The sequence below is a fragment of the Vigna umbellata genome, chromosome 5 (genome assembly GCF_029865625.1).
Source record: "Vigna umbellata cultivar VRB3 chromosome 5, Vumbellata_1.0, whole genome shotgun sequence".
Taxonomy (NCBI): Eukaryota; Viridiplantae; Streptophyta; class Magnoliopsida; order Fabales; family Fabaceae; genus Vigna; species Vigna umbellata.
The window spans coordinates 70,830,176-70,848,075 of record NC_142169.1 but is presented as its reverse complement, the minus strand read 5'-3'; the positions used below and the strand labels follow the sequence as shown (position 1 = coordinate 70,848,075).

The 17,900-nt window shown below is 37.7% G+C and overlaps 2 protein-coding genes and 2 non-coding genes across 5 annotated transcripts; 3 read left to right on the top strand and 1 right to left on the bottom strand.

Moving 5' to 3' along the window:
* Nucleotides 1–8,588: 8,588 nt before the first annotated feature.
* Nucleotides 8,589–8,662, bottom strand: TRNAR-UCG (transfer RNA arginine (anticodon UCG)). The gene has a single exon. It is a non-coding gene; the product is annotated as a tRNA-Arg (tRNA).
* Nucleotides 8,663–8,877: 215 nt separating this feature from the next.
* TRNAR-UCG (transfer RNA arginine (anticodon UCG)) lies at nt 8,878–8,951 on the top strand. Its single transcript has one exon. It is a non-coding gene; the product is annotated as a tRNA-Arg (tRNA).
* Nucleotides 8,952–9,034: 83 nt separating this feature from the next.
* CPSF73-I (cleavage and polyadenylation specificity factor 73-I) lies at nt 9,035–11,601 on the top strand. Its single transcript, XM_047324739.2, has 2 exons — nt 9,035–9,575; nt 9,799–11,601. The coding sequence occupies exons 1-2, from the start codon at nt 9,138–9,140 to the stop codon at nt 11,431–11,433; spliced, it is 2,073 nt and encodes a 690-aa protein (XP_047180695.1). The 5' UTR covers nt 9,035–9,137; the 3' UTR covers nt 11,434–11,601.
* Nucleotides 11,602–12,400: 799 nt separating this feature from the next.
* Nucleotides 12,401–14,976, top strand: LOC148198868 (pentatricopeptide repeat-containing protein At2g22410, mitochondrial-like). Of its 2 annotated transcripts, XM_088114863.1 has the most exons (2): nt 12,401–14,337; nt 14,432–14,611. In XM_088114863.1, exons 1-2 carry the CDS (start codon nt 12,642–12,644, stop codon nt 14,473–14,475), a joined length of 1,740 nt encoding a protein of 579 aa, XP_087970989.1. In that variant the 5' UTR covers nt 12,401–12,641; the 3' UTR covers nt 14,476–14,611. The 2 variants fall into 2 exon arrangements, with proteins under 2 accessions (XP_087970989.1, XP_087970988.1); XM_088114862.1 differs by having other exon boundaries at nt 12,401–14,976.
* The last annotated feature ends 2,924 nt before the right edge of the window (nt 14,977–17,900 follow it).

Here is a 17,900-nt window from a genome sequence, read left to right as displayed (position 1 = left end):
AAATTATATAATTCTTCATTTTTTCCTTTTTTTACATTTTTAATGTATATATTTTATATTCTGATTTTATTTTTTAATTATGTTTTAAATTTATAATGAAATATATAAATAGTTTTATCTTTTATTCTTATTTTACCTTTAATTATGTTTTAAATAAAACAGTAGATAATTTATTAACATTGACGAAGGCTGCCTTTTACTTCCTTTTTTTATGCAATGCTGTTTACTTTTATTTTTGAAGTAATTGATTTTTAAATTAAATAAATACTCGTGGTAAAAAAATTATTTCCACGACAAAAAAACAAAAAACAACTCACTTTTTTTTATCAAAAATATTTATAATTCAATAATATTTGTATTTTAATCATTATTATAATAATAATAATTCTTTTATTATAAAAAATAGACACGTACACATGTATTTCTAATATATAAAAGACATACGTGTTTAATATTTTTGTTAAACTTCTAATTACAATTTAAAATAAAAAATATATATCTAAATAGTAAAAAGTGGCTACCTTTTTTAATAATGTAACTACAATTATTAATATTATTTTCATATATATATTGAGATAGAAATAAGAAAAACAAAGACAGACTTAGTTATCTCGTATTTATTTATGTAGTGTAGTGTTCGGTCTTCATTTGATAATCTAAGTTTGAATCTTAAACGTCCGGCCTTGGTGTATTAGACAGCATAAGCGTTCGTTCTTAATTTAGTATCCTTAGGTTTCCCTCTTGAGCGTTCGACATTGGTTAAATTATGATTGTAAGCGTTCGGCCATCATTAAATTCTAATTGTGAGCGTTCGTCTTATTTAGTATTCTAAGTTTGAATCTTAGTCGTTCGGCCTTGGTGTGGTTATGAGGTGAGCGTTCGGCTTTTTACGGTTGTGATTATGAACGTTCGGCATTGAGTAGTATTCTTAGGAACGTTCGGCCTATGGTTGTGATGTGAGCGTTCGGTATTGGAGTATTAGAAATTATAGCGTTCGGATCAATATTCCTTGGAGTGGATTAAGTACCGCACGGTCAGAATGGATTTAATAGCGTTCGTTCTAAATATTCAATATCAGTGTTCGGCCTATTGAATTTTATAGCGTTCGTCCAATTAGCATAGTAGCGTTCGGCCTGTTGGTAGTAGCATTCGTTCTAGGTATTAATATAAGCGTTCGGCCTAATGGTGTGATCAGTGAAATAGCGTTCGGCCTGTCAAGAAATAGCGTTCGTCCTAAGTATCATTCAGCGTTCGGCCACATAGTGTTGAATCCAATATGACGTTCGTTTTTAGCGTTCGTCCAAATTGTCTGAGCGTTCGTTCAATTGGCATAGTTTACGTTCGGTTTATAACGCTCGGTGAATAGTGTTCGTCCATTCAAAGGTCTGCAAATGGTGATGGTTTTAAGTTCATTTCTCTTGAATTGAATTATGTGCAAAATGTTTGGAAAATATATACTGTAAATGGGATTTATGTGAATGTATGAATTACGTTGGATTAAATGTGATATTATGGAGGTATTTGGTTATTCATGACTTGGGATAAGGTTTAAAGTAACAGTATGATTCATGAACGTAATTCCATGATCCTCAAGGAGAGGATATATGGTGGTGTTTTGGGGTTGTATAGAATGATTACATGGTAGCTCAGTTTTGGGGGTCATCCTGAATCTCCAATGGTCTTTCTTCTCATGTAGAGAGGATTGAACATGTGGTGAGGAGTAGCAGGAGGTCCTAGTCTTGGATGCTTCCATATGATCCAAGGTGAGTAATAACGGATTAACCTCGTGATTGTGGCCGGGCGGGAGTGCCCAGAGTTCCACCGGGCGGGAGTGCCCAAAGTTTCACAAGGCGGTAGTGCCAAGGGCGGGAGTGCCCAAATTTCATAAAGCCACCACGAGTGCAAGACCCGCCATAGCTCGGTAATCATTCTAGTCCGGACGAGTCGGTCTATAAAGGAACAAGTCGGGGTATAAAGTAACAAGTCTTGTGATGTCAGTTTACCATGTGTGGATGAATGTTTGCATGTCATGGGAGTGTGTGAAATATGGATCAATGAGTATGCTTTAATTGTTCTTTTATACGGATGATTGCATGAATTAACTGTGCTGTATGTATAACATGCTTTTTACATCTAGCTCACCCTTGCATTGTTTGTGTTGTGTGCCAATTTGGATATCTTTCTTTGGCGATGATCATCCACTTGGATGGGAGCAGATGACGGGGAGGATACTTTGAAAGCAGCCCTTGATGGAGACGGCAGTGCTGCAGCTTAGATTAGCTAGTCTTATTTCGTAATTCTTAATGTTTGGAAGAACTCGTGTGTGTTTTAAGTTTTAAATTCTCCGTGATTTTCATGGAGAAATTCTAATACTCTTGTTGTCAATTCCGCAATATTCTGAGGATGACTGTAATCCTTAAATTACTCTTGACTGCTTTCCTATATTATGCATGATGACGTCTTTATTATATATGAATGATGTATATATAATATTATCAGTTTATCAATAACGTCAGAGGTTAGAAGAAAGGGAAGTGTTGGTGAGCGACGGAGTAGCATTGGGTGAGATTTGTAACATGGACCAATGTATCGGCGGTTATTGGAATCTGAATAAGAGAAGTGATATATGGTTTGAAGCTTAAGTTAAGAAAGAAATAAGTGGACCACGGGAAATCGTTATTTGGATAGGAAGTAGAAGAAGAAGGGTTTGAGGAGCAGTGTGTAAAACATAGAACGGATTTAAGGAGGGTGTAATAGAAGCCGGATCTCCAAGTTGAGGGAACATAAAGTGTGTGAGGAGAATTGGAGTATTATAGGAATGTGAGTTGAATAACCAAATGGAGTGGTTAAGCATTAATCGCAATTGGATAATGCATAGTCAAGTTCAGAAGAATGTTTCAAGATTAGTGGTTCGTATAGAATAAATGTTTGATCATTGGCTGAAATGAGAGATTTCAAATGTTGAAGGAAGGAGTACACCAGGATGTCAGTTTGGTAAGAAAGTATAAGGTCAGAGAATTAAGGGCACAGTGGATGAAGAAAGGAGAAGAAAGGTTTTAGAACAGATGATAAAGGGTGGTTGTAGTATAAGTTGCTAAAGAGAGTATCGAGAATGGTCAGAGAAGTTTGGGTTGGTTGAGATGTTTAGAGTTATGAAGTTGCATGTTGTGATAAAGTTAATTTTCTTTGGGTATGGTTTTACGGTGATGTTTAGTGTTCGGCTGAGTTTGATCAAGAGAGAAGTGGATGTTGAATGATGGAATGCAGAAGGCAGTAAGTTGGTAAGTTCAGATAAGGTCAGAGGATTGGTATTATTGGTTAAGAGTATCTTGAGGTTTAGAGGATTAAAGATAGGGTTTGTATTTTGACGACTCCGAGTTGAAGAGGACAATTCTTGAAGAAGAAGGTTTTAAGTTAATCTGGACGGGATGAGTGCAAGAAGAATTATGAGTGATGTGGCGTTTGTGTAGTTAATCTAAGGGCTCAAGTTTGAAGTTTATATGGAGTGGTTTCTTGACAAGGAAGGAGAACGAAGGTGGTGCATCAAGTATAGTTGAGCCAAAGATGGAAGCAAGTGTTATGAGAATTCAAGATGTCTACAAATTGTAAATGAAGAAGAGATGATGTTGTTCTTTCGTAAGTTTGAGGTGTGATTCAAGGGAAGGGTTTTGGTTGGTTTTCTGCAACAAGTATGGGATTTTATAACTTGGAGAAGTGGAATTCACTTTGGAGTGGGGTCTTAGGCAACACCAGCGTCCGAAATTTTTGGGTGGTTCTTGTTTAAGTCGTGTAGTGCAAAAGGAAGATGGAGGTTGAGTTAGAGCAATAATATTTGGACTCAGTATAATCATAGGGAGAACTACAAGGTTGAGGAATCGCAGAAGAGAAATAGAGGACATGTTGGCATAGTCTAGTATAAGTCTTAACAATCAGGAGTGATTTCGGGCATGGTCGTTTTGTGGAGTAGAAAACAGTGTTGAGGAAATGGAATGACAAGGCTATTATGCAAGGGAAGAGTTTTCAGAGTTTTGTAACGTCATAAAAGTTCTGAGAAAGGTTCTTCGAGGGTGATCTTTTGCTGGTTAGAGTTGTCATGAAGGAAGTGTTCTTTTAAGTAAGTTGGTGAGTAAGGAAGTATAAGGATCAGAGTAGCGCAGCAGATGATGGTGAGCATGTTATTGTCAGTAATAGATATGCATGAAGAGCTTCCAAAATTGTGGATTAGTGGTTTGTGAGGGACGAGTACTTTGAAACAGTATTGGTGTTGTCATATGAGCATGAGTTGGGAGTGTTTGGTAATCTTCAAGAGTCATAAGTGAGTTTAGGTGTGAAAGAAACATGTATCAGGCAAGGGAGATAAGTGAGCCTTCGGTTGCAAGCTACAGGGTCAACTTTAAGTGAGAAAGTATTAATGGCTTTGGAACGGGAAGAGTGGGTCAATGGGCGAAGGAGACTATTTGAGCTGTGGTTTTGAATTAGTGGCAAGCTAGAGGTAAGGTTATGTTAACAGATGGTTTGAACAAAGAAAATTATCTCGACTTGTTCCGGTAAGCTCAATTTTCGAGGACGAAAATTTTTGTTGTTGGGGAGAATGTAAGGACCTAGTTCTTATTTTATTATTTTTGAAAGGGATGGGGGAGTCAATCAAGGAAACATTAGTTGCCATAGGGAGAGGTAGGTTTTGTTTTATTTGGAAAAGTGGAGAGCATGGGTGCTGAAAAACAGCAGCAAAGGGGCAGCAGCGTCCGGATTTTACTCCCATTTTGGCACCATTCAACAAGCTGCACACATAGGAGAAATAAGGGGTACTGGGTTCTGAAATGGGAGATTTGCAAAAAGGGGAGGAGGCTCATTTTTGGCATGAGGAAGAGCAGCCAGAGGAAGGGAACCCTTCGTCCTTCCATTTTCAACCGTTCAAGGAGCACTCAAGGGAAGCAACAGCATCCTTTCATATGCGGAGAGGAGGGTTGGAGATGGGCCTCTTGTGGGAATGCAGTTGTTGCAGCAAAATCTGGGAGAGGAAGTGGAGAACTGTTGAAAGTTGCAAGGAGATCTTGATCTGCACGTTTGGGAGGAGCTAGATTCAAAGAATTCACAAAGGAAGTCTTCAAGAGGTAAGGGGAGCTAGATTTTTCGTTTGATTGATGATATATGTTGTGTTTGATGCAAAACTGGGAAGGAAGGGATGATAAAAATTGGGATTTTCTGGGTTTCTGGGTCTCTGGAAACTTGCGAGCAGAATTCTGCAGAATCGCGCGTTCGTCCAATTTGATGAGCTAAATTGGACGCTCGTCCAAATGGCTCGATCAATTTATGAACGTTCGGTATTTTCTGAACGTTCGCCCAAGCCAAATTTTGAACGTTCGGTTTTTATTATGAGCGTTCGACTGACTCGGTCAAATTAGTACGTTCGTCCAACTTGCTCGACAGAATTACGCTGAACGTTCGGTTTTCTGTTTGACGAAGGTTCACGTTCGTCCTTCCGTAAGAGTGTAGCGTTCGTCCTTCCGTAATAGTGTAGCGTTTGCCCTTCCATATGAGTGTAGCGTTCGTTATTGTGATGTAAGTGTTCAGCCTGTTGTTAGCGTTCGTTCTGAGTTTGTTTAGTGAAGTTAGACGATCGTATTCTTGTATTAGAGATTGTAGCGTTCGACCATAACTTTAATATTCTTACGATGGAAGTTTAAGCGTTCGGTCTTCGTGAAATAATAGATCATAGACGTTCGTGCTTAAATTGCAAGAAGTAATCTTAAGCGCTCGTTCATTGTTAATTGTGATGTGAGCGTTCGGCCGTAATTGGATATTCTAAGTTTGAAATCATAAACGATTGGCCGCGGTGTATTAGTGTCTATGAGCGTTCGTTCTTAACATAGTATACTCGGATGGTAATCTTGAGCGTTCGGTCTTGGTTCAGTTCTGATTGTGAGCGTTCGGTCTTAGTGTGTTACTGATGGATAGCGTTTGATCTCTTGATCATATTTTTCTCAGACGTCAATCTTAGCGTTCGTTCAAATAGTGTTACTCTGAGGCTTCAATCTTAACGTTCGTCCTGGCAGGATCCATTTTGAGTAATGTGTTCTATTTTGGCGTTCGGCATGATATTTTAGGAAATGATAACGTTCGTCCAAAATCGTGTTCGACCTGATTGTTTAGCGTTCGTCTAGTAGCGTTCGTCCATATCATTTTGGTGAAAGACGTACGTCCAAAGTAGGGTTCGGCTTGTTGATTGGAAAACGACGTTCGTCCAGTAACGTTCGTTCCACAAGTGCTTGGATGAATAGTGTTTGGATGAATAGTGTTTGGATGAATAGTGTTCGGATGAATAGTGTTTGGATGAATAGTGTTCGGATGAATAGTGTTTGGATGAATAGTGCTCGGATGAATAGTATTCTACAAATAGTATTGGGTTCAAAGTTGATTTTCTCTAGAAATTGAATTATGTGTATAAATGTTTGCAATGTATATTGTAATGTGATTTATGTGAAAGTATGTGAATGCATGATAGATGATAAATTACTGGGATAATATGATTGTGAAAGTGAATAGTGTAATTGTGTATGATTCGGACATCTCGAGGAGAGATGGACGAAAGTGATATGTGTTACCAATAAGGAGTATTGGTAAATCTTAAAGAAATTTGTTTTGATGATGCTACAAGAAGTTTTAGTTGAAGAAGATATTAGAATTAGTTAAAAGCAATTTGTAGAAATTAAATGTAGTAGGAAATTCTTGTAAACCTTGTAAACTTGCATTTTTAACTGCAATAATCGATTATGGAATGGCAATAATCGATTATCACAGAGTCATACAGGAATAATCGATTATCACTTCCTATAATCGATTATCACATTCTTGAAAACCTGTAACGGACTTGAATAATCGATTATCACTTACAATAATCGATTATTCGTGGCAGTTGAGACTTAACCTTAGATATTCAGAACAACTAGCTATATATTGGGTTTCTGTGAAGATCAATTGTAACGTTTTGAACAGAAGCTCTTGCAGAATACTGTTTGTCAGAGGAAGTTCTCAGAAGCTATAGTTCAAGTTCCCTTGCTTGGTCTCGTGAACAGGAGAGGCTCGCGTGTCGTGTGTCGATAGTCGGAGCAAGCTCTCTTCGAGTTAGCAAGGTGCTCTGCCTGGTCTCGTGAATAGGAGAAGCTCGTGTTTCGTTTGTCGATAGTCGGAGCGGTTCTCTTCAAGTTGGCAGAGTGTTCTTCTTCCGGTTCGTTCGTCGAAGGAAGGTTTATTTATCTGCTTTATTCACTATTTCTTGTAATCTGTTAAATAACTTTTTAGTGAAAAAGGTTAATCACTATTTATAGTGATTAACGACTGGACGTAGATTCTTTTGAATCGAACCAGGATAAAAATTGCTTGTGTGATTTTCTATTCCCTACACTCTTTATCTTTTACGCATATCAACTGTTTGATAAATTTTCTCTAAGAAAATTGTTTTTCTAAAACGGACCATTAAACTTGATTTGTGACCGTAACACGCTTTCTAAGTATTTTATTCCGCTGCGCGACTCTATAACGGTACCGATTGTTCCAACACAGACGTTGTTGAAGAGAGTTCCTTGGAGCAAGAGTTGGAGGTTGCTGATGTTGCAGAGTAGTCTTTTTAGAAATTTCCTGATTGAACACTTGTAGTGATCAATCCTTTCAACTGTTCAAGTTTAAATTTTCACTCCTTTTATTTGGATGATTGTAATTTCACACTTAAATTACACGTCATATTCTGACTGTTCTCTATATTTGAATGTTGACGTCTTTATTATATAATATTGATTATTATATAATCGGGATGTTACAGGTAACACACTCGATATGGTTTTACCAAAACATAAAAATTTGGCTGCAACATTATGAAAAGGTAGGGGTAGTAATATATTTTCTTAATCGGCAAAGGAATTTTATTTACAAGGTACTAGTTATATCACACCAAATATAAACAAAGGTCTTGAGTGATTGTTCGGCTGAGAAACTTGATGAAACTTATACAGAATCGTATAGCGCATAATTAATATATTAGACTGTGTAAAAGATATATCCAAACACATGAAACAAAGTAATATAGTTTCAGTCCAAAAGATAAATATAATTTCATCAAAAGTTATTTCTGTCAAAAAATCAATAATGTCAGAACGATTATCTTCCACACAGAGATCGAAAATATGTAACTTAAGTATAGATATTTAATAAAAACATAAAAATAAATAAAAATAAAAACATAAAAAACAAATAAAGATAAAAACATAAACAATAAATAAAAATAAAAACATAAACAATAAATAAAAATAAAAACATAAACAATAAATAAAAACAAAAACATAAACAATATAAATAAAAATAAAAACATAAACAATATAAATAAAAATAAAAACATAAACAATAAATAAAAATAAAAACATAAACAATAAAAAAAACAAAAACATAAACAATAAATAAAAATAAAAACATAAACAATAAATAAAAACAAAAACATAAACAATAAATAAAAACAAAAACATAAACAATAAATAAAAACAAAAACATAAACAATGAATAAAAAGAAAAAAATAAACAACAAAAAAAAACTCTAACGACCACAGTGGGAGTCGAACCCACGACCTTCTGATCCGAAGTCAGACGCGCTAATCCACTGCGCTATGCGGTCTTCGATGAATATTGTATCTTCTAAAATATTATTATAAAAACTATAACTTGGTCCTTTTGGTTCCAATCAAAGTGTTGTCAAATATTTCTGTGATTTTGTAGCTTTCATGTATTTTCTTTGGTAACTTGAAAGTAAAGAGTAACCGAAATAACTTGGGTAGTGCGGTATTTGAGTTACAGAGAAGAATGGGAACACAGAGGCAAATGTTCCTCAAAGACCGCATAGCGCAGTGGATTAGCGCGTCTGACTTCGGATCAGAAGGTCGTGGGTTCGACTCCCACTGTGGTCGTTGTTTTCGTTTTTATTTTTTATTTTTTCATTTAACGAAATCGTTTGCTATAAGAATAAAAGATAAAATTAAAAAATTGAATATGTTTTTGGGGGAAAAGTAGTTGTTAGGGTTAGTGCAGTATTTTTGTTGAGGGAGGGTTGAAGAGTTGGGAGAAGGGAGAAGGGAAAAGAGAAGAGCATCGGAATGAGCAGTTGGACGAAGAAACGCGGGGAGAGTGTGGTCGGAAGCAGCAGAGAGGAAGATCAGCTTATAGTGACTCCATTAGGCGCCGGTAATGAAGTGGGACGTTCGTGCGTGTACATGACCTACAAAGGCAAAACCGTTTTGTTCGATTGCGGAATACACCCTGCCTACTCCGGCATGGCTGCGTTGCCCTATTTCGATGAGATTGACCCTTCCACCGTCGACGTCCTCCTCATCACTCACTTCCACTTGGACCACGCCGCTTCCTTGCCCTACTTTCTCGAAAAAACCACCTTTCGCGGCCGCGTTTTCATGACCTACGCCACCAAGGCCATTTACAAGCTCCTCTTGTCTGATTTCGTCAAAGTCAGTAAGGTCTCCGTTGAAGACATGCTTTACGACGAACAGGACATCAACCGCTCCATGGATAAAATTGAGGTTCTTTCTTCATTCTTGCTTGTTATCAAATATTATACTCATACAACTACCCTAAATTCCTCTTTTTTTTTTCTTTTTTTTTTTGTTTCAATTTTCAACCTGCGTTTAATATTTGGATAAATTCAGTTTTTCGTATAAGCTAAGCAAAATCAACTTGTATTGGATAAACTCGATTATTGTTTTGCTCTTACGAGTTTGGTCGTGTAAAATTTTATGTCTGCAGGTGATAGATTTCCATCAAACATTAGAAGTGAATGGCATTCGATTCTGGTGTTATACTGCAGGCCATGTCCTTGGTGCTGCTATGTTCATGGTTGACATAGCTGGTGTCCGAGTGCTTTATACTGGAGACTATTCACGCGAGGAAGATCGCCATCTCCGAGCTGCTGAGACCCCACAGTTCTCCCCCGATGTTTGCATTATAGAGTCCACCTATGGTATACAGCATCATCAGCCTCGGCACACACGAGAAAAACGCTTCACTGATGTTATTCACTCCACCATTTCTCAGGGGGGGCGTGTGTTGATTCCGGTATTTGCCCTTGGTCGTGCACAGGAGCTCCTTCTGATCCTTGACGAGTATTGGGAAAATCATCCGGAACTCCAGAATATACCCATCTATTATGCATCTCCACTTGCAAAAAAATGTTTGACAGTTTATGAAACGTACACCCTTTCCATGAATGACAGGATCAAGAATGCAAAGTCGAATCCTTTTTCCTTCAAGCACGTATCAGCTTTAAGTAGCATTGATGTTTTCAAAGATGTGGGACCATCTGTTGTGATGGCAAGTCCTGGTGGACTTCAGAGTGGGTTGTCACGGCAACTGTTTGAAATGTGGTGCTCTGATAAGAAAAATGCTTGTGTTTTACCTGGGTATGTTGTTGAAGGGACATTGGCAAAAACCATCATCAATGAACCCAAGGAAGTTACTCTCATGAATGGACTCACTGCACCACTTAACATGCAGGTGCACTACATTTCCTTTTCTGCTCACGCTGACTCTGCTCAAACAAGTGCATTCTTAGAAGAGCTCAATCCTCCTAACATAATTCTTGTTCATGGGGAAGCTAATGAGATGGGCAGGCTCAAACAGAAGCTTATCACTCAATTTGCTGATCGCAACACTAAAATTCTTACTCCCAAAAACTGTCAATCTGTTGAAATGTATTTCAATTCCCAGAAAATGGCAAAAACCATAGGGAAGCTAGCTGAGAAAACACCGGAAGTTGGTGAAACCGTCAGTGGTTTGCTGGTAAAAAAAGGCTTCACATACCAGATAATGGCACCTGATGATCTCCACGTCTTCTCACAACTATCAACAGCCAGCATCACTCAGAGAATTACCATTCCTTATTCTTGTGCCTTTAATGTCATTCGGCATAGACTAAAACAGATATACGAGAGTGTTGAGCAGTCAGTGGATGAGGAATCTGGAGTTCCAACATTGCAAGTCCATGACTACGTTACTGTGAAGCAAGAATCTGAAAAACATGTCTCCTTGCATTGGGCAGCAGACCCCATTAGTGACATGGTATCAGATTCAATTGTTGCTCTGATTTTAAATATCAGCCGTGATGTCCCAAAAGTAATGGATGAAGCGGATGCCATCAAAATTGAGGAAGAGAGTGAGAAGAAGGCAGAGAAGGTTATGCATGCCCTCCTCGTCTCACTCTTTGGAGATGTGAAGATAGGTGAAAATGGTAAATTGATTATAAACATTGATGGGAATATAGCAGAGCTCAACAAAGAAAGTGGGGAAGTTGAGAGTGAAAATGAAGGTCTCAAGGAAAGAGTAAAGACAGCATTCCGCCGTATTCAGAGTTCTGTGAAGCCAATTCCTCTTCCTGCACCATAATTTATTCCTTTTCTTGCCACCAAACATCTCACATGAGACAGTTTTCATAATATGTAGTTACTGTAACTTTAGTATGACGAGCTTGGACACAACATTCTCTGTCACATTTTCGTGATTCATCGAACATTCAATCGTTTAATCTTAAAATGTTTTATTAATGTGTCTTTACATTTTCTGTCATTTTCTCCCTGATAGCTATGGTGCACATCCACCAGCACCTTAGTGCATCTTCGAGTATTTAATCACCTTTGAGGCTCGAGGCTGTCACCTCCGTTTAGCAGCTCCTCCGATTTCGTTGTTTCTAAAACAAAATTATTTTCTTTTAATTCAGGCTTGTGCTGGGAAACAATGTTGGACCTTTTGGTTTGGTATTTGCTTTACCTTTGCTTTTGGTTTGGAATCATAATATATGAAAAAAATGCAAATGATTTAGTAATCCTATTTCAGGAATGTTCTTTACCTTGCTTAATTTTTTAACATGAGAGTATTTGAAGTATTGTTTGTATTACATTTTAATTTAATAATGTTGGTGATAAGTGTATCTGGGATCAAAGTTGATGCAATTTGAATTTATCACGATTTGTTTCGAGGAGATTAACCGTTTTGTTTTCCCCCTCGCAAAATAATGATGTAAAAGAGAATAATACAATACATGTAAATTTATAGAACAAAAATTATATTAAAAATATGATATTAAATGCTTCTCGTGATTTTGAAAAAAGATTATCTATCTATTTCTTAACAAATATCCAAAGATTCTTATTAGTGGGATTCCTTTGATAGCAGTATAAATATAACCATCTTTAAACGTGCAGCTTATCACTTCACCTTTTACTAACAGAATTTAAAAATAATTTTACATTTTCCTAAAAGTCGTAAATAAAATTAAGCTTATTTCTGCAATTTAGTAATTTTATTGAGGTCATAAGAAAACATGTGTTTTTTTTTTATTTGCTTCCAGTTTTGAAATTACGAAAAACAAAACACCCTGCGAAAGAACACAACACATTGATCTTCTTCACTAACGTTAAAGGTAACCCTTTCTTCTTCTTCTTCTCTCTCACTGTCAACCCTAATTCATTTCAATCCTTCAGTATCATGCACACATAAAATTTTGTTTGTTCCCACTTGTTATATCTATATCTCTATATAGGACTTACGAGAAACCCGACACTATATTATTGCCTTTCGTGGATCATTGGCAAGTCATGTTTATCCTGTTTGCCAACAAACTGAGATTCAGATACCCTTTAAAAATCCCACTTTTAGGTCTCCTTTGTTGTGTACACACTCGTTCCTTGTGTCCTTATGTGAAACCCATCAATTGGAACACCTCCCACAGCTTCGTTCGAAACAACCCTCTCCTTTCTCTCTTAGAAAGGTGTCAGTCCTTGCTCCAGTTGAAGCAAATCCAGGCCCAGATGATCCTGACTGGCTTCATTAACGACAGCTTTGCCGCAAGTCGTCTTGTTACATTCTGTGCTTTATCTGAATCGCAGGCCCTTGAGTATTGTACCAAGATCTTGTATTGGATCCCAGAACCAAATGTATTTTCTTGGAATGTGACAATTAGGGGATTTGTGGAAAGTGGGGACTTAGAAGGAGCTGTTTTGTTGTACAAGAGAATTTTGCAATCTGGTGTTACGAAACCAGATAATCATACTTATCCTTTCTTGCTCAAGGCTTGCTCTTTCCCATCTATGAATTGTGTTGGTTATACAGTACTTGGACATGTGTTGAAGTTTGGATTTGAATTTGATATATTTGTGCACAATGCATCAATAACTATGTTACTCTCGTATGGAGAGTTGGAGGCAGCGTATGATGTGTTCAACAATGGTTGTGTGAGAGACTTGGTAACATGGAATGCCATGATTACGGGATGTGTTAGAAGAGGGCTAGCTAATGAGGCTAAAAAACTCTATCAGGAAATGGTGGGAGAGAAAGTGAAACCAAATGAGATTACGATGATTGGGATTATTTCTTCTTGTTCTCAACTGCAGGATTTGAATCTCGGTAGAAAATTTCATCTTTATGTCACAGAACATGGCATTGAGTTGACAATCCCACTCAGTAATGCACTTATGGACATGTATGTCAAGTGTGGAGACCTGTTGGCTGCACGAATTCTATTTGATAAAATGGCACACAAGACCATTGTTTCATGGACGACAATGGTTTTGGGGTATGCTAGATTTGGTTTTCTGGATGTCGCTCGGGAGCTTTTGTATAAAATTCCAGAAAAGAGTGTTGTGCCTTGGAATGCAATCATCAGTGGTTGTGTCCAAGCTAAGAATAGTAAAGAGGCCCTGGCTCTGTTCCATGAAATGCAAATTAAGAAAATCAAACCTGATAAAGTTACCATGGTTAACTGTTTGTCTGCATGCTCACAACTAGGAGCACTTGACGTAGGAATATGGATTCACCATTATACTAAAAGGCATAGTATTTCTCTCGATGTTGCATTGGGAACTGCACTAGTTGACATGTATGCTAAGTGTGGAAATATTGCAAAGGCTCTCCAGGTTTTCCAAGAGGTTCCTCAAAAGAATTGTTTGACCTGGACAGCCATTATTTGTGGTTTAGCACTTCATGGGAATGCCTGGGATGCTATATCCTATTTCTCAGAAATGATCCGTAGTGGCTTAAGACCTGATGAGATCACTTTTCTTGGTGTCTTATCAGCTTGTTGTCATGGAGGTTTAGTTGAAGAAGGCCGAAAATACTTTTCCCAAATGAGCTTTAACTTTAATATAACTCCTCAGCTTAAACACTACTCGTGCATGGTGGATCTTTTAGGAAGGGCTGGTCATTTGGAGGAAGCAGAAGAGCTTATTAGAAATATGACAATAGCAGCAGATGCTGCTGTGTGGGGTGCTTTATTCTTTGCATGTCGTGTTCATGGTAATGTTTTAATAGGAGAGAGGGCAGCTTTGAAACTTCTTGAGATGGATCCTCAAGATAGTGGTATTTATGTTTTGCTTGCTACTATGTACAGTGAGGCAAAAATGTGGAAGGAGGCAAGGAACGCAAGAAATATAATGAAGAAGAGAGGAGTAGAAAAGATTCCTGGTTGCAGCTCAATTGAAATCAATGGCATTGTGCACGAGTTTGTGGCAAAGGATGTGTTACATCCACAGATCATGCTCCATTGTGAAATTCGGATGTGAATAAGGGTTTTTCTCCAAATCACTAATGATCTTTTGAAGTACAATATCTTGTTGTACTCCCCCATTATTTCCTGAAAATCTTGCCAAAAAGGCCTAGAAATGCCCTTCAATTCTAATTCTGCAGTTTATGGCTCCTCCAATTTGCGGGACAATGCATCAGCCACCTTGTTAGTGACACCAGACCTGTATGCAATCTCAAACTCGAAACCCAAAAGCTTGGCCAACAAATTTTGTTGATTTTGAGTGGTTATATGTTGTTCCAACAAATACCTCAAACTTCTTTGATCTATATGCACCATAGGTTTTTGCCTCAACAAATATGGTCTCCAATGTTGAATAGAAAGAACCAAAGCCATCAATTTCTTCTCATCTATATGCACCATAGGTATGTGAAGCCTTTTTTTACCAGCAAACCACTGACGGTTTCACCAACTTCCGGTGTTTTCTCAGCTAGCTTCCCTATGGTTTTTGCCATTTTCTGGGAATTGAAATACATTTCAACAGATTGACAGTTTTTGGGAGTAAGAATTTTAGTGTTGCGATCAGCAAATTGAGTGATAAGCTTCTGTTTGAGCCTGCCCATCTCATTAGCTTCCCCATGAACAAGAATTATGTTAGGAGGATTGAGCTCTTCTAAGAATGCACTTGTTTGAGCAGAGTCAGCGTGAGCAGAAAAGGAAATGTAGTGCACCTGCATGTTAAGTGGTGCAGTGAGTCCATTCATGAGAGTAACTTCCTTGGGTTCATTGATGATGGTTTTTGCCAATGTCCCTTCAACAACATACCCAGGTAAAACACAAGCATTTTTCTTATCAGAGCACCACATTTCAAACAGTTGCCGTGACAACCCACTCTGAAGTCCACCAGGACTTGCCATCACAACAGATGGTCCCACATCTTTGAAAACATCAATGCTACTTAAAGCTGATACGTGCTTGAAGGAAAAAGGATTCGACTTTGCATTCTTGACATGCTAGTGATTTTAACGCTCGGTAACTCTTAAGCGTTCGACCTGGATCAGAGGTTTGTGTATGGTCGTTCGTCATACAGCGTTCGGTAGCAGATCCCGTATTGCCCGAGCGTCCAAAAGTAGTGGAGGCTGCGTTTTTAAATTTGTTTTTAAATTTGTCTGAGCATTACAGTGTAGAGGACGAACGGTCACGAAAGATAGAAAGTGAACGAACGGTCGTGCAGTGGGAGGAGCCGAACGGTTGTATAGTGTGCAGGACGAACGACATAAAGATATGGAGAATAGGAATGATCAGGACGAGCGGTCGATGATAGAGAGTAACCGGGACGAGCGGTAGAGTCCGAAAAGCCGAACGTCTATGCAGAAACGCTCATCGCCAGGAGAACGAACGCTCGCCCTCTGGACGCAAAAGAGCACGCTCGTCCAGCGAACAGGAGTTGACGCTCGTCCTTCAAGCAGAAATGGACGCTTGTCCAGCGAGGACGCTCGTCCGGATCAGTGGACGCCCCCCCCCCCCCCCCCCCTTTTTTATTTTTTTTATTTTACACTCATGATGAAAATAAATAAATCTATTTGTCATTCCGGACGAAATTGGGTGTTGATACACAGGCTAAATAAGTGGGTACTTAGGTTAAACTTTTTCCACACAAATGCGAACTTGGTACACCACACTCATTCAGGGGTGCCTAATGTGTTCTCCCTCATTCGTTGTCTTTGTGATTAATTTCGAAACAATTATTTGTCAATTTATTAACAAATTCGTCCCAATCCAACCTCAATTGGTAACGCTCCAGGTGTAGGACCAGAACTGGTACCAAAGGCTAAATAAGTGGGTACTTTGGTATAACTCTTTGCACAGACAGGCCAAGTAGGTACTTGGATAAAACGTTTTGCACATGAAAGTCAATTAAGTACAACAAACTGAATTTTAACTACCAAATATATTTGTCAACAATTTCTGAAATCAGATTGGATGTGCAACCAATACATAAATATGAAATGTAACAACAACTATTCTTTCATCAATAATCCCCAACATTCTACAAAAGGCCTAAATCTTCCAACACTTGATTCCTTTGCATGTTGTCCAATCCAAAATCCATTGACAAACATATTGCTCCCTAAATTGTTGTAGTTCTTCCTGTAAAGACAATAATGCACAAAACATGAATCCAATGCAACATTTGTATGAAAGATGCACAACATAGAAATTTTGACAGCTTACAGTTGTGTAACTGGGCATTGTGTTTCTTTCATATTTGTCAATGCCATCCCACAACTCCATAATTTTCAAAACAATTACTCCACAATCAAATCTACAACAACACAAGTCCAACAACGCAAGTATCATATTTAACATATCATTTATACAAGAAAATATTATATTTACAAAAATCAACATTACAAACATACTTGTTTGGTTGGATTGGAGTATGCAACTGTTGTCCCTCAAATGATGGTTTCTTGTCTTCCGAACAATTCAACAAATGTCCAAAAAGCAATGCAAGATTATGTGCTTGGAAACAACATACTTCCCTTATAAATTTGTAATTACAAAGTAAACATCAATTACTATACATACAATGACATTGTCAATCTTTTGTCGTTCTTTTCTTTTGTGCCCTAAAGAGTCCAGTGCAAACAGTCAAACAACAAATCTATGGAAGTCAAATACAATCCTGCGTACCTTCTTCCTTCTATCACGTCCTTTACTTTGTTCACCAAGTTCCTCCATGACACTACACCAACACAAAAAGTTAAATTACATTACACCAACACAATCAAGTAAAAGAACAAAATGGAAATGATAACAAACATTGTCAGCATTTGTTAAAAGACAACCAAAAAGAGAACAAAAAAATAATACTAATTTATTAATTCATATCATTCGTGCCACATAAAAATACATTTTGTAAGACTCGTGGTACAGGAACAGAACTGGTACCTAAGGCAAATTAACTGGGTACCTGGGTTCAAGTTTTAGCACACCGAGGCCAACAACGACCACCACACTAATTTTGGGGTGCCTTCTTTATTTTCCCTCATTTGATCTACTTCTACGTTATCTGGGAACAATTTCTTAACAATTTTTTAACAAATTCGTGCCACATAAAAATACATTTTCTAACACTCATGGAACAGGAACATAACTGGTACCTTAGGCAGAATATGTGGGTACCTGGGTTCCAATTTTTGCACACCAAGGCCAACTAAGTCCACCACTCTTATTTTGGGGTGCCTTGTTTGTTTTCCCTCGTTTCAGCTACTTCTAAGTAATCTGGGAACAATTTCTTAACATTTTTTTAACAAATTCGTGTCACATAAAA